The sequence below is a fragment of the Pogona vitticeps genome, chromosome 13, assembly GCF_051106095.1.
Source record: "Pogona vitticeps strain Pit_001003342236 chromosome 13, PviZW2.1, whole genome shotgun sequence".
NCBI classification, from domain to species: Eukaryota; Metazoa; Chordata; class Lepidosauria; order Squamata; family Agamidae; genus Pogona; species Pogona vitticeps.
In genome coordinates, this window is record NC_135795.1 from 17,164,052 (window position 1) to 17,178,710 (window position 14,659).

The following is a 14,659-nucleotide window of genomic DNA, read 5'->3' on the forward strand; positions in this document are numbered from 1 at the left end:
ACTGCATGCCCTGGTGGCAAAACCTGGGCAGTATTAGCAACAGTTAAATTTATGTGACTTAGCTTATCAGAAACTTCAGATTTTATTCTATATGTTGCAAGGTTGCTATACTGAACTTCAAAGGATATGTACACAAAAGGATATGTATCGAAAGGCTTGTAAACCAGTCAGACTTTTCCTTCACATTGAATTTGCTTGGAGCCAGTTTAATGTAGTGCACATAGCCTGAGTGAAAGCAAGCTGTTTTTTTAATAGAAACTGACTGTGTGATTTGCTTTACCATAAACTGATTTTGCAACTCAGCTGCTTATGCAAGTTTGGGCTGTATTTTTTTTCTCTTCTGTCTGCACTCTGCCACCGTGCCTTTTGTGCCTGCCTAAACTGAGGCATTGATCCATTTGATATGTGATATTTTCCCTGCTTCCTTTGTCTTTCTGCAGAACTATTTCCCCAATAAACAGGATATTTTGCTAGCTAGAAAAGCTACCAAAGGGATTGTGGAGCATGATTTCATCATCAAGAAGATTCCTTTCAAAATGGTGGATGTGGGTGGACAGAGATCTCAGCGCCAAAAATGGTTTCAGTGCTTTGATGGGATAACATCTATACTATTTATGGTCTCCTCAAGTGAATACGACCAGGTCCTAATGGAAGACAGACGCACAAACAGGCTAGTTGAATCCATGAATATCTTTGAGACCATTGTCAACAACAAGCTTTTTTTTAATGTATCTATCATTCTGTTCCTTAATAAAATGGACCTCCTTGTAGAAAAAGTGAAGAATGTCAGCATTAAGAAATATTTCTCAGACTTCAGAGGTGACCCACACCGTCTGGAAGATGTTCAGCGTTACCTGGTACAGTGTTTTGACCGAAAGAGGCGGAATCGCAGTAAACCCCTCTTCCATCATTTCACCACAGCCATTGACACTGAAAACATCCGCTTTGTATTCCATGCTGTGAAGGATACAATCCTTCAGGAGAACCTTAAGGATATTATGTTGCAGTGAAGGAAAATGGGCCACTCTTCTATTGCAACTAAGCCGTGTTGTAGGTTCTTTTATTACCTTTGCAGCTCTTCTGATGGATTTTATTTTAGAAGATCCATGATCTTTACTTTGGCTCATGAAGGCTGCAGAATAACCAATCAAAACAGAAGAGCAATCTTGAAAGCTCAAGCTAGCTACTGAATCACTTAACTAAAACACTACTGAAAAAGTGTCTGTTGCAAGTGCAGTGCCTTCTTCTGAACACTGAATAACATCACTGTGTTCTGCCTTTTGAAAAGAGAACTGTTACTTTGAGGAGAGAGAGAAAAGATGTTAAGAAGTGTTGTTTTTAATTAATGCAATTGTGCAACAGTGCCAGAATCAGTTGGCTGTAAAGCCTGTCTGCCTCATTAGTTATGGGTGCTGAACTAACAATCCCAGTAATGTATTCTATTCCCTTAGTGATACTTCTGCTTGGAGAAATACATCACCACGTGTTCTTGTAATCCTAGAATCCATATCCAGATTTGGTACATTTAAAATCTTTTCCTAATATCCAGATTGTACATGTCTTGCTCCTATCCAAAAATTTATCTTCAGCTTTCCTCATTTGGAAGTTCAGAACTGTAGCTCATTATGCAAGTACATTGTTTTTGGCAGTCATACCAACAAGGCAGAAAACCCAGGGTCTGGGTTGGTGCAACATAAGGCTGTACTTTGCACTCCGTGCGTCATGGGAAAGATGACTTCCACAGTAATGGAGCATGAAGCCAGAACTCAAACATATGACAGTCTAGCAAGACATCTTCAACCCTGTTCTCAAGCCTGAAGTTGAAACTACATCAAAACTCCCTTTCAGTTTGATGTTAAGCAGTGGTTGCCAACAACACTAAAGCCAAATGCTCTTGAGATCTCCCACTTTATCAGCTGCACTGATTTTGGACAGACTGGCCCTGCTTTGAATTAAACCTTAATTCTCGGTGTAGGGATTTATTAATCTATGTAATATGCATTTAAAATATTGTAAACTGTCAAGTCCAGACTTGCCTCTCTAAAGCAACTAGAAAGTATGTGTGAATAGTGAATTTGTAGGAGGTTGTGAATAATGTTGATGTGAACATTATTTTTTAATTCTGAAATGTTGCATTTAACTATGGGTGCCTTTTCTGTGTGTACAGTTGTTTCACACTTTGTCAGCTATGAGGTATATACAGTATTAATCAAACCGAGGCCTACTTTTCAGTGCTTATAGTCCTTATTCAGGGATCTTTTTAAAATGTTTACTGTGGCATTTGACATTGGTACCATATTTGTAATAAAACATAAAGGGCTTAGTCTTTGCTATATGATATTATGAAAATACTTTTATTTATACCATTTGGAGACAACTGTGTCTTAAATGAGAGACAGTACTCCAGGCAAGTAGTGCCACAATGAGCACTATACTAAAAATGCTTCATGCCTTTTGCTTGGAAAAATCCTAGGGTATTTTTCAAATCTAATGATATTTTACTCAACCATGGTTTGGTTTGATGTGGCATGACATACTTTGTAAACCAGAAATCTACCACTCTTGTAGTAATGCTTTGTGCAGAATCAAACTAATTTTTGAAAATGAGAAAAAGGTTTTCCTCTTATTATTATGCACCATTGAAATATTAGCAAGGCAGCTGCAGACTATCTGTTGCAGACTTTTCAGTCTTGAGGTTACAGTACAGTACACTTAATCATTTAACAAATTGTATATTTACCAATTACATGGACCAATTACAATAACCACAGTTATATCTAGACAAGAAAATAATGTTATCACTTCATTTGTATGCTGAAGTATTACTACAGCTTTGCAGTTTATTAAATGGCTTTTCAGTTATAAAGACAAACGTAATTTGGTTCTATCTGTCCAGTTCTCTTGGTCAACTGGAGTCAATGCTACAGTCCCTGAAATTCTTCAGTTATTGTTTTGAAAATTCTAATTTTGTGTTCCTAAGAGAACTTCTAATTTGCATTTCTCCGATAGCAGTCTTGGCTATGACAAATGGCTGAAACGGAGATGTTAATGGCATATACATCTGCGTCCCATTAGATGACATCCTTATAACCTTGGTCACACTAAAATATCTCTTGTTTTCTGGCCCCTATATTTTAGCTTGGTTTGTCACAGCATTTTGTGTCCAGAAGAAGCCATGCTTACTCATTTAAAACTTGAACTTCACCTCTTGGCTTTCCAGAAGTGCCTCAGTGTTACACAGGAATCTTTGGCCTTAAATGGCAGGCAGTAGCACAAACTCTTATAGAAAGTATTTATAGTCTGAACAATGCCACTTTTTGAGTTTTAAAAGAAAACCAAGGGCTAGCACATGGCAGTTCTCAAACTGTTATTCTGTTACATCTTTATTATTAAAAATGGATTTGCTTTTGTATAGAAGCTACATTAGCAATCGTTGAATGTAGTGTACTATTTCGTGTTCCTTCTGTATAGGTACAGCCTCTTCCTTGGTGGGTTAACCATACTTGGTTAAAACAGCTTTGGTTGATGTCAGTTACCAGATTCAATCTGGTTTACCCAATAGACCTTGTATGCAAAAGCAAATTATGCTTTTGGGATGTCATTAACACTAATTCTTCTGCTCCTCATCCTTTTTTTCTGGTATTCTTTCAGTCACAGTTTCAACTGTACTATATTGTCTGATATTGCCATTGAAGCTTTATATGTAAATTCTTTTTCTGTTGCTCAGCCTACGTGTGTGTGAGAGAGTACATAGTGAAGGGTGATTTGCTATTTCAAGAAAGATTTTGAGAATCACAGGGCAGTCTAGATTATTAGCAAAAATCTTTTAAATATATGATTTTACATGCATGAGAGGAATCTATCTTCTAATCATAGCACTTGATGTAATATGTTATTTAGATGCAAGCTGTATTTGTTTTTCCAATCCAGCACATTAATAGTGAGCACTTCACAGCCACCAAATTATTCTGTCTTCCTTTCTTTTGCCAAAGCCACAAGACATTTGTTTTTAATTATAACCCTTGAGAACATTTTGTACAAAATGCAGTGAAGGGAAGTAACAAGGATTTGTAGGTGGAATACTTGAGGTAATGATTCTGACTAGCCAGGAAATGGGTTACATGTACGACAGTCTGTTAATGCCTTGATCTTACATTTCAGCATACATTGTATAAATGAATTGCCTGAGCTGTAACTAGCAATTTTGGCACTCGGGACACGCACGGGTGTCTCCCATCCACACAGTTCTGTGGTGTGGGCGTGAACTCCCCCCCGCCTGCAAGAAAAAGGAGGAGCAGAATGTGGTGCCCCCTCCAAAAGGAAGTGTGCGCTTTTAAAAAAAAGTAAGGCAAACAGGATTAGGAGGTTTTATTGTTTATTTTCCTAACATTCGCCAGTAGTTTCACCTCTAGATTTTGGTGCCTTTCAAAATTTGGTGCCCTGGGAAAAGTCCGGTTATTCTGTTCCAGTTATGGCCTTGTGAATAATCCTCAAGAGTTTTTTGTTAGAGAAATGTTGCTTTAGCACTATGCTGTGTTCTCAGTGTTTTTACCGAAGTACAAAGGGAGGAAATGCTTCCTTCTATGTCTTTATATATATAAAAAATGGACTTGCTGCTGAAAACGTTTTGTGATTGAGGTCGTATAAGACGTACAGTTTTGTTTGCATGAAGTGGAAGCTGTGGCTTAGCATAATTCTGCAAGTCCCATGTTGCATTGCTTGCTTGAGTAGAGCATTCACAAGAACAGTATTTAACATGTCAGCCAGCAGCAGTTGTTAAGTGAAGCTGAAGCAGTTGTTCCTAGCACCTTTACTGCTTTAAGTGAGGAGAGCTTGAGTGGAGCACAATTTCTGGAGGCTGTGCCAGGCTTGTGTGGCCAGCCCGAGGCTAAAATGTCCCTGCCCTCTGAAAAAGTGGGCAAATTGGCTGCTGCTTATTTGGATGAGTTGATGTTGCTGCTTCTGCCACTAGTTTTTCTCACTGAATTAAGGAACCTTCCATCAACAGGCTGAAAAGTTATCTAAGGATTGGCTTACTTCCCATAGTTTTAGCTGGCTGCAGCCAGCTTGAAAATTACCACAGGCCAAGGAAGAAGAGAAGAATAAAGCCACACTGACCCCTCTGGTCAGCTTCCTGGTGCAGAGCCAGAAATCAATTGTTGAGAGGGAGGAATGTGGACAAGAGAAGGATCTAGTTTCTAAATAGATTTTCAAGCACTGCTGCTTAAACACTGACAGCCTGTGTATGTTGAAACAAAATGCCATCAATGAAGAGTCTGTGTCCTTTGATGACTGTCTCCAGAAGAAGGATTTGGCTGCTTACTAAATCAACATATTGGCATCCCTTGTAGCTATTGGCATAGACATTAGAAATCTTTTTTCCACTTGCCTATTTGTTTGTAAGTAGGACATGCAAATGCAGACTTCTTCTAGTGTGCTGTGAGAGGCTTTGGCTATGCAGATGGTCTAATAAACTTTCTAAAGACAACTAAGTGTCTCCTTTTAAACACACAAAGAATCAAGTCATTAACAGGCACATCTCTGGATATCTTAAAAGACAGCATTTTGCTGTGCTCCATCAAGTCCTTTAATATCAATCTGGAGTGCCGTCTTTGTATAATTTAAATGGGAACTACCATAATGGCATAATTACATAATGGCATTTTCAGCTAGCGCTGAAGGTGTAGTTAACCAAGTAGAGCAGGCGGACAAGGTGGAGGAAGAGGATTCATTCATTAGATGAACCTAAATATCTTAAAAATACTAACAAGCTGCTGAATATCTAGACATGTTGTGAGAGCCAGACCCTGGTTATCAGTACCTTCAAAATCGTCTCCCTTGGCACAAGTGCTTGTAGCATTTTATCGGATTCCTAAGAACAAGAGGGAAAGGTAGGTTGATAAAGGTCCTCATTGTAAACCTACCTGGATCGAACTGGCCATTTGTTTTTCTCTGTTCACTGGTAGTAAGTGAATAAATTGTCATTGATCCTAGCTTTAAAAAAATATTTTGTAAGTCATCTTGAGGGCTTTTATGTCATATGTAGTAAAAAATATCCTAAATGAATTTAATTAAATGGGAAACTGCTAAAAGTGTTTCCTGGTGCTGACTGTATGTCTGAGGTGATCTCAGAAATGTTATCTCTTGCCCATAAAATTCCACACTAGTTCATGTCTACTAGAGCGTAATCTTCAGTATTTATATTACACTCTTCATGTGTCTAAAATGCTTTGCCTATGTTGAGAATATGTTAGTTAGGGCAGTAAATTAACCAAACTGAATGGTAACTTGCTGAAGGCTGCTAGCAAAGCAAATTTTAAACCAGGGCTTCCTGAGTCATCATTGCTCACACTTATCCATGACAACAACAGCTCTAGGACAGTATTCTATGCAACATAAATCTGAAGAAAAAGGGGGGGGGTCATAAAAGGCATAGATTAGCCTTAATTCAGTTTCAGCAAAAAACAAACAAATGCCTCTTGAAGTGGGTAACAAACTTAAAAATGAGAAAATGTGATGCAGGTGCCGTAACACATATCTTAATGGTAATATTCTTAAAAGGGGTGTTTGGTTTTTGAAATTGGTGATGTTTTGTAAGCACTAAAAGAGCATCCGTGATCCTTTGTGGCCTATTTTGCTGTGATGGTGCTGTGTATTGGATTTTTTAAATAATTGTGGTGTAAAAATGTACTTTATAGCTTGGAATCAGTGTACTGTTTTGTATATATGAATTTTGTAAATATTAAAATGTGACTTGTTATTACTGTGCTTTATAGTGTCCGCAAAACAAATTCTGTTTGGAGCAGCTGTTGTGATACAAGCTGTAACTTTACCAGGTCAACGACCAGTAGCTTCAATCCTGCTTCCTTTGAAACTGAGAGACAAGGCTGCATCTTTTACTGACATTCCTCTCTTGCCAAAAGTGGATTCTTCTGGCAGCCAGAAAAGGCTGCAGTGAGAACTCTCTCTCTCTCTCTCTCTCTCTCTCTCTCTCTCTCATATAAGAGGGAGAAAAGATGGATGGGATTGATCTGGCAGTAGCAGTTAAAGGATCTCTGGTTAGGTTTTTCCTTTTGCTCTTCATGAATCAATATTGGCTCCTGTATAGATCTAATCACTGCCTTTAAATCTTCTAGAAGAGCAACAGTCCACTACAGCACAAACATTTGTCTTTATTTCATTCTGTGGTAGCACTTCAGTGACCACTATATTGCACCATGGGATTTTGTATAACCTCCTTCATTGGATGGAAGGAACAGTGGTGATCTAAGGAGAGAGGTGCATTCAAAGTGATGTTTTAACAGGTGCAGTTTAAAGGGCACAGCATTGGTACTATGCATTACAAATATTCTGTTGTGCTCAGTGCTAATTCACCCTGCACTTCAGCTGTGCCACCTTCATTGATTTATGTTTAGGGCAAAACATAGAGCATACAATGAATGTTAAAAGAGGTTACAAATTACAGCTAAATTTGGCCTCTTAACATTGACATACTGGAGAGAGTAAGGGCTTTTCTTCTGCACTTCCAAGCTCTCTGATGCCCAGCCTGATGAAGAGTCCTGCCAGACTTAAATGGTAGCACCTGTTGGTGAGACTTTAAATGTCTAATACAGGTATCGCCCATCCTTGTTTTTGAATTATGACCAAGGGCCCAATGGGTTTTTCCTTGAAAAGAGGGGTGGTGTAGATAATTGATAATTATATGTAATTGCGAGAGGAACCCTTTTTAAACTATATCCTCTGTAAATTATTTTTAAAAATTATAAGTTAAAAAAGATGGGTTCCTTGTCTCCATCATGCTGAAGATTAATATATGTGTGGTAAGAATTTGTATGAGGTTCAGTACTATAAGTACACACTGGGTCCACCCTGGGAAAAACGCATTGTTGAACTTTGCAACTCTGATCTATCTACTGACCTTTCAGTGTTTTACAGAGGAAGATATGCTGGATGACAACCAGAAGTCTGCCTTCTTAAAAGCATTTTATCTACCACCATCGATTTTGGATGCCAATTTGATTCATTCAACACCATTTGTCTTCAGCTATCTAATATCCAATAATAGTAACGTGACCCATGTCTACACCCCTGCCCAAAGCTCATGGTGTTCCATGTCAGCTTTTGAAATGCTGAACACCGAGAATAATGGGATTTCTCCCATGCTCTCTGATCAAGACTGCTTATTTCTCTCTCCTTTTCTGGAGCAGGGGAGAAATTACATGTTAGTGAATGCTCATTTAATAATGCCATGGCATAGAATCTTGAAACATAGTCCTTGCACTGCTAGGGTGCAAATTCAGGTCACTGAAAAGAAAAATTTAAGATGCACATTTTCAACAAATTTATCATTTCAAAGCAAAACAAAGAGGCTGCATTATTTTAAAAATCCATTTAAAATCACATCCATACCTGATATGTGAGAAGTCAACTTCACCATTGTAATGATATCATACATTAAAAAAAAAAAAAACAGTTGAAGAGAAAGGAACTGATAATTTTATAAGGATTAGTAGGTTCAAAATTGACTGTTTCCACCGAATCTTTTTAATACACAAAATTCCAAGATAGCTGATGTCTTCACACTCTTTCAGTGCTTTAAACTGTGGGACTTTTCATTAATTTATTTCATAAACATATGGTACTAAATGTATGAAAACTGTAAATTGCCTGAACAAGGGGGAAGAATTTATAGAGAGAGAGCATCTTTGGAGAAGAAGGGGAAGACAATTTCTTGCTGTAAAAGAAACAGTGAAACCAATTTCACTCTCAGTCTACCTCCTAAAGCCACCTATCCCTGAAAAAGGTGTATTGACTGAGATATTAAAGGACTGGGGGGCAGGGAGTTAATGTAAAGTGCTTTCTACCGGGGCTGAGTACAGGTCCCCCAGTTTGATTTGGAGACCATTTCTTTTGAATTTGTCCCCTTACATGGAAATGGGCATGAATGAAATAGAGATACAGTATTTGGGTCCAGAACCTGGGTAAACCTTACTAATAATTAATCTAGCAATCCAAAACTGGGAGATAGAAAGGGAGAATCCAGCTTATTTGGGGCACATTCCAGAGCTAGGTGGCAAAATGTGCCCAATGGGCAACTAGTAGTTGCTTGTCTTCCCATTAGTACTCACATGCTGTACAACTTTGCCTACAACACACATGACGCCTCTGAAGTTTTCCTAGAGCTTACACTGGTGCAGCATCTTCAGAACTAGCCTGGGGGAGGTTTTCCCAGGACCTATACAGCTCTTGCTAGAGATTGTTCAACAGGGTCTCAGAAATTGAGATGCAAGTGCTCCAGTGGCTGCCTAGCTCCCAAGTGTATGCATCAACTGGCTTTATGGACAGTCCCCTCCACTTGCTCCTGGCCTTTCCATTGCTGATGTGACACAAGCACCAGACACCACAACACCTTCACCCTCAGCGCTTTTTGACCTCCGGCACCAGCTGGGAGCAAATACTGTAGATATGGGTGTCCAAACTTTAAAGCCAACTTGCATTCAAAGGTCAGTGTTTCTTTCCTTTCAGCATTGCTTACTTTGAGATTTGGCTGCAGACTCATAGAATAACAATTCTGACTGCAAACTCTGAGAATGACAATTCCAACTGATGACTTGAAGGATGAGAATCCTGCAGTTTTGTATCCCATTTTATTTTGGCTTGGCGGGGGGTGGGGTGGGGGGGGTTTGGAATCCAAGCTTCTGATACTAAGCTGATCAGATTCGGCCCTGGGAGTGCTACGGTAGTAGCTTATCAAGACAATGGTATAAAAGGTAAAACATGTTTAGTTTTGTTTCTTCTTTAGCCCATTTGCTGAATGTGTGAGATAATTATCTTGTCTCCCCATTGCTTGGAATCCTCAGAGCAATAGAGTGGGGGATCCCAGTGGGTCTGTTTTGCTTGTCAATTTTAGTTTGGTGCTCCAGATGGTTTAACACTCACTGCTGTCTTTGGATTGCTGCAGTGAGGCTGCAGAACTGGTTGTTTATTCTTTGCTCGGAAGCCTTTGGAAAAAAAATTCCTCCTGAGCTGCAACTAAGCAACTCTGCAATAATTCAACAGGCTAGAATTCAACAGTTACAGATGGAGGAGCTAGCCTAATTTGTGGAGCCTAGCCTCTCTTGTTGAGTAACAATGGTTCTCTGTGTACGCAGCTGGCAATTCTAAGGGACCCCAACTGATGGGAACAAGTGGAACTCTTCCAACAGCACCCCGACCCCCATTCAGCCAGCAGGGTGGCCTGGTTTGTGTTTGATATTCATATTTCAGTTGCTTCCCAATAATTCCTCATCTGTTTGGTTTTTTTTAACTTTTTGAGCCCAAAATCTAAACAAAGCAAAAACCTAAAAACAGAAAAGGCTTGCTGTATTATGTAATGAGCTTGTCAAGAAACCTGCTGTCTTAATTTCCTTAGTTGGCGTACTGTTCTTGCTTTTCTCCTTGGTGCAGGATCATGGCAAAACAACAGTTTATCAGCACTTTTCTAGTGAGATACGTGCTCTACTATATTTTCTAACTTGTTCTCATGCTTGCAACGTGGGAATAATTTCTGGGGTAGGGAGGGAAGAAGTTGTTTTTCATGGGATTTATTGGAGATGGATATTGCTCTTAAGGGATATGTTGTGCAGGTGTGTTATGTACTTGTTCTTTTACTTGCTTGTGATGTTCCTCTTATGTGGCTGTGTGCTGCCATATATATATCTGGAATAAGCTTCAGATGAATATAAAGAACATTTTGTTCAATATGAATATAGTGCCAAGAACGATATCTCACTTGCCTTAATCTGTGAGCATTTTATTTGGACACTGGGTCTTGAGGAGCTGGAACTTTGTGTTTCAGAAATATCCAAAAGTGTGTTTCCAGAACCTGCGTTGTGTACATAGTGAGCTAGCCTAGGACGTGATAAGGGTGATTACTTAGCAAATATTAAAAATATATTCCATGTATTGGCAAATGAATCAAGATTTCCTAGCTCCTTTGTAACTCTACTTTTATGTGTTTGTTTTCCATCCAGTGCAATTTATTTTACTTTTTAAAAAAACTCCCCCAACTGCTCCTTTGAGTGCTTTCAGTGTTTTTTTTTAATCTATATGAGCAGAAAGTGACTGCACTGTAATGAGTTCTTGGTGGACTCTTGTTTTGTGAAATGCTGAATCTTTAATGCAGTTGGTTCATCATGTCAGATATACAGAGGCAGACTTCTTCCTGTTATTTGAGTACAGTGACATCGAAAGTAAAGACCTTTTTGGCTGCATTTCCTACAAAATTAGGTGGCATAGATTTTATTACTAGATTCAAATTATAAGAAAGAAAATTGCAGTTTAAGATTAGGAAGGCTTTTCTAATGATAAGAGCTGTTTGACAGTGGGCTACAACTGGTGGACTCTTCTTTGTAGGTTTCTAAAGAGAAGAAATATGACCAACTGTCAAGGATGCTTTGGCTGTGGGTTCCTCTATTTGGTAGGAGTTGGATTAGTTGACTCTTGGTTTCTCTTCCAATTCTTTTCATTACGTGACTCTGTTACTCGAATGCAATGTAATTTTGTTGAGTTAGGTATTATCCATGCAGAGTATCTATGCAAAATGAGAGTAGTGCCTTGCAAGACGATGTTAATTTGTTCCACGAAAAACGCTGTCTTGCAAAAACATCATCTTGCGAAACGCGGTTCCTCATTGAAATGCATTGAAATCTATTTAATGCGTTCCAGTGGAAAAATCGTCATCTTGCGAAAATCGTCCATAGAAAACATCATCTTGCAGAACGTGGTTCCCCATTGGAATGCATTGAAATCTATTTAATGCGTTCCAATGGGGAAAAATCGTTGTCTTGTGAAAATCGTCCACAGAAAACATCGTCTTGTGAAGCACAACAGCGATTGCAATAACCAATCGTCTTGTGGATTAATCATCCTGCGAGGCAATCGTCTTGCGAGGCATCACTGCTTTGCAGTAATCTGGGACTGTATTCTCTAATGTGCAGATACACTATTGGAAAAATAGTTGACTACTCTGAATAGCTGAGACGAAAGCTTCTAAATCTCTTCCCCCCCCCCGTTCTATCATGTCAGGAAGTTGTGCATTCTTCTGCTTCACATGAACACTCACACTTTTGGAGTACTAACTCGTAAAGAAATGTCTTGATATTAGACAGATGGCATCTGATCTTGCCACTCCTCATGTCCCTCGTATACCATGCTTTTTTCTTTACCTACAAGGTGGAGTTTCTTTAAGCCTTTTGTGGATGTGTGACACACGCTGCCTCTGGATTTTGAATCAGTGGAAAAACTGTGTATCTGGTTGCACAGGACACGGGTTATTGTTCAAATTAAGAATAGCAATAACAGTAACGCAGGAAAACATCCTACTTCATCTACTCACCGAAGTGGTACAGATCACCAGTTTGACCCACCATATGCGTCTGTCCCTTTTCTGGGTTTTGCTTCCCTTGGCAATGCTAATCTTTTAAATAAAGAGACTTCAACTCTTTTAACGCACAGTTCCAAGTACCTACAAAATGCACTTCCTTCTGTTTTTGTAAGGAACCCATAAACTGAAAATGAATGCTGTTGCTTAGCCCTGTGCCAAATTCAGCCCTGGGAAAACATGATGTGAACAATACATTAATTAAATAAATAAACACAGATATTCTAGCTGTTTCTTCAAGAGATGCTAGAGAGACCCTCTTGCCTGTTAAAAGCAGTTGCCATAGCGACAGCAGGGTGCTGCAAACACTTGTTGGCTAGTAAAGGAGATCTCAGCGGATTTTTGCTCTTTCTTCTCCTTTATCACTTGCCGATTAAAATGAAATTATCTGGTATAAATGTTTGCTGCTAAAAAATTCCCCTTCGTTTCCTTCTTGCCCTATCTTCCAACTCTCCTGCTGTTTTCTAAATGTTACATCGATTCATAGTTTTATTTGATGCACCAAGCAGGGATGTGTCTGTTTATGTCTTTGTTTTCCACATAAGCATGAAAACAGCAGCAATGTTTAAGGAGCCAGCAGGGGGCAGCAACAAGGTTGTTATGCTTGAATTGCATAGTTTTCTCATCACAAAGTGGGTGTAGGGAAATGTTTCCACCTAGCAATTAACAGCATTCATTTTCTTATGTGGACACCCGAGATATTCCTTTTTCCCCCCTTTGTGTTTAATGCAATCGGATATATATTCAGAAGTAATGCTACTTTTGTTCTACAAATGGCTAGAAGATCAGAGAAGGGATTAAATCACCGATAACTATAAGCAAACCCATGTAACACAATGTTTAACAAGCACGAATTGAATATAGATATAATGAAAAACTAATAAAATGTTTTTAAAAAAGAAGTAATACCACTTGAGTTCAGTGGGACCTATTCCTGCATAACTATGTGTAGAACCTGCAACATTTACCTTTATTTTTAACAGACTTACGTGTCTTCATGGCCTAAGCCTTTATTTTGTCAACTGCTGCAAAATGTCTGAGTTTGCATGTTATACCAGTGGCTTTAGAAAGCTCTCTTCTTCAAAAAACAAAACAAAACAAAAACTCTGCTTCCTTGGAAGCCCTTCACGGGTTTTCTGAGAATATGACAAATAAGAGCAGTACATCTTTTATGGAGAGAACCAGATCACCACCACTTGTTTTCCTCTCAAGTCTACAAATGGATAGTCCATTCAACACATCCTCCATTCAACAGGACATCAGCATGTCATCCTTGCATGAGCTGATCATTTACCTTCTCAGAAAAATCACCTGCAAGTACTACAGGACCACAGCACAGGTTTTCTGAACTTCCCAACTTTAAACGCTGCATTCATACACAGCAAGAAGAGAGGAAAAATTGACCTGGTGCTGTTTTATTTCTGAAAACCCAACCTATCCACCCACTCCCCACATTTTTCATACACATTTAAAACTTTCTAACAGTTTTCACCACCACTTCTCTTCTGTTGCGAAGGCTTCCAAGAATTTCTAGAGATGGCAAAAGCTTACGGCAGCAGCCTCTCCAGTTCTTTCTACCACAGTAAAGGAGCTGCAGTTATTTATAGTTAGAGCCTTCAAGAAAGTGACATTATCAGGAAGGGATGGAATTCTAGTACTGAGATACAGAACAAACCTCAGGAGTTGCTGATAGGGCAGTAGTGGAAAAGAATAGAGAGTTCACCTGTCTAAAGTACTAAATAACTTTTAAGTCTCAAGCCTTGAAGTGAAATGCCAAGCTTGGACAAAGTAGTCTAATATAATTCAACCTCTTCCAGAACATGTTAAACAGGAGTTCATTTTTCACCATATCCTGACCCCATAATAATGAGGGTCATCATATGGCATATTCTTCATTAAATAAAATTTATTTCTAGTTAGAGAAGATGAAGAACCGATGTAAGTGATAGGATGGGAATAGGTCTTCCTCCCACCCCCACTTTCCTCCAGTCCTTTCCCCAGAACCAGTGTTATGCCTGCCTGTACTTGGATAAAGAATCCAAATCAAAAGCTCATTTTGGGAAATCCCATATGGTAGAAGTGGTAATATAAAAATACAAAGGCAGCTCATGTAGTGTCCTTCTATTTGTCCATGAAGCCCAGAAGTGGGCTTTACTTCTTTACCTTTTTGGACAGATATTCTTCACTGACTCATGATCATTTATGGTTGAAATGAGAGAAACATTGAGACTTTGCCCA

The 14,659-nt window shown here is 38.9% G+C and overlaps 1 protein-coding gene across 1 annotated transcript in view; it reads left to right on the forward strand.

Moving 5' to 3' along the window:
* The window catches only part of GNA12 (G protein subunit alpha 12), a 35,340-nt gene extending 28,572 nt beyond the window's left edge, over nucleotides 1–6,768 (forward strand). Inside the window, exon 4 of the mRNA XM_020802400.3 lies at nucleotides 441–6,768. Within this exon, the coding sequence (XP_020658059.3) occupies nucleotides 441–1,010 (570 nt within the window). The 3' untranslated portion in view covers nucleotides 1,011–6,768. The remainder of the gene's footprint in view (nucleotides 1–440) is intronic.
* The last annotated feature ends 7,891 nt before the right edge of the window (nucleotides 6,769–14,659 follow it).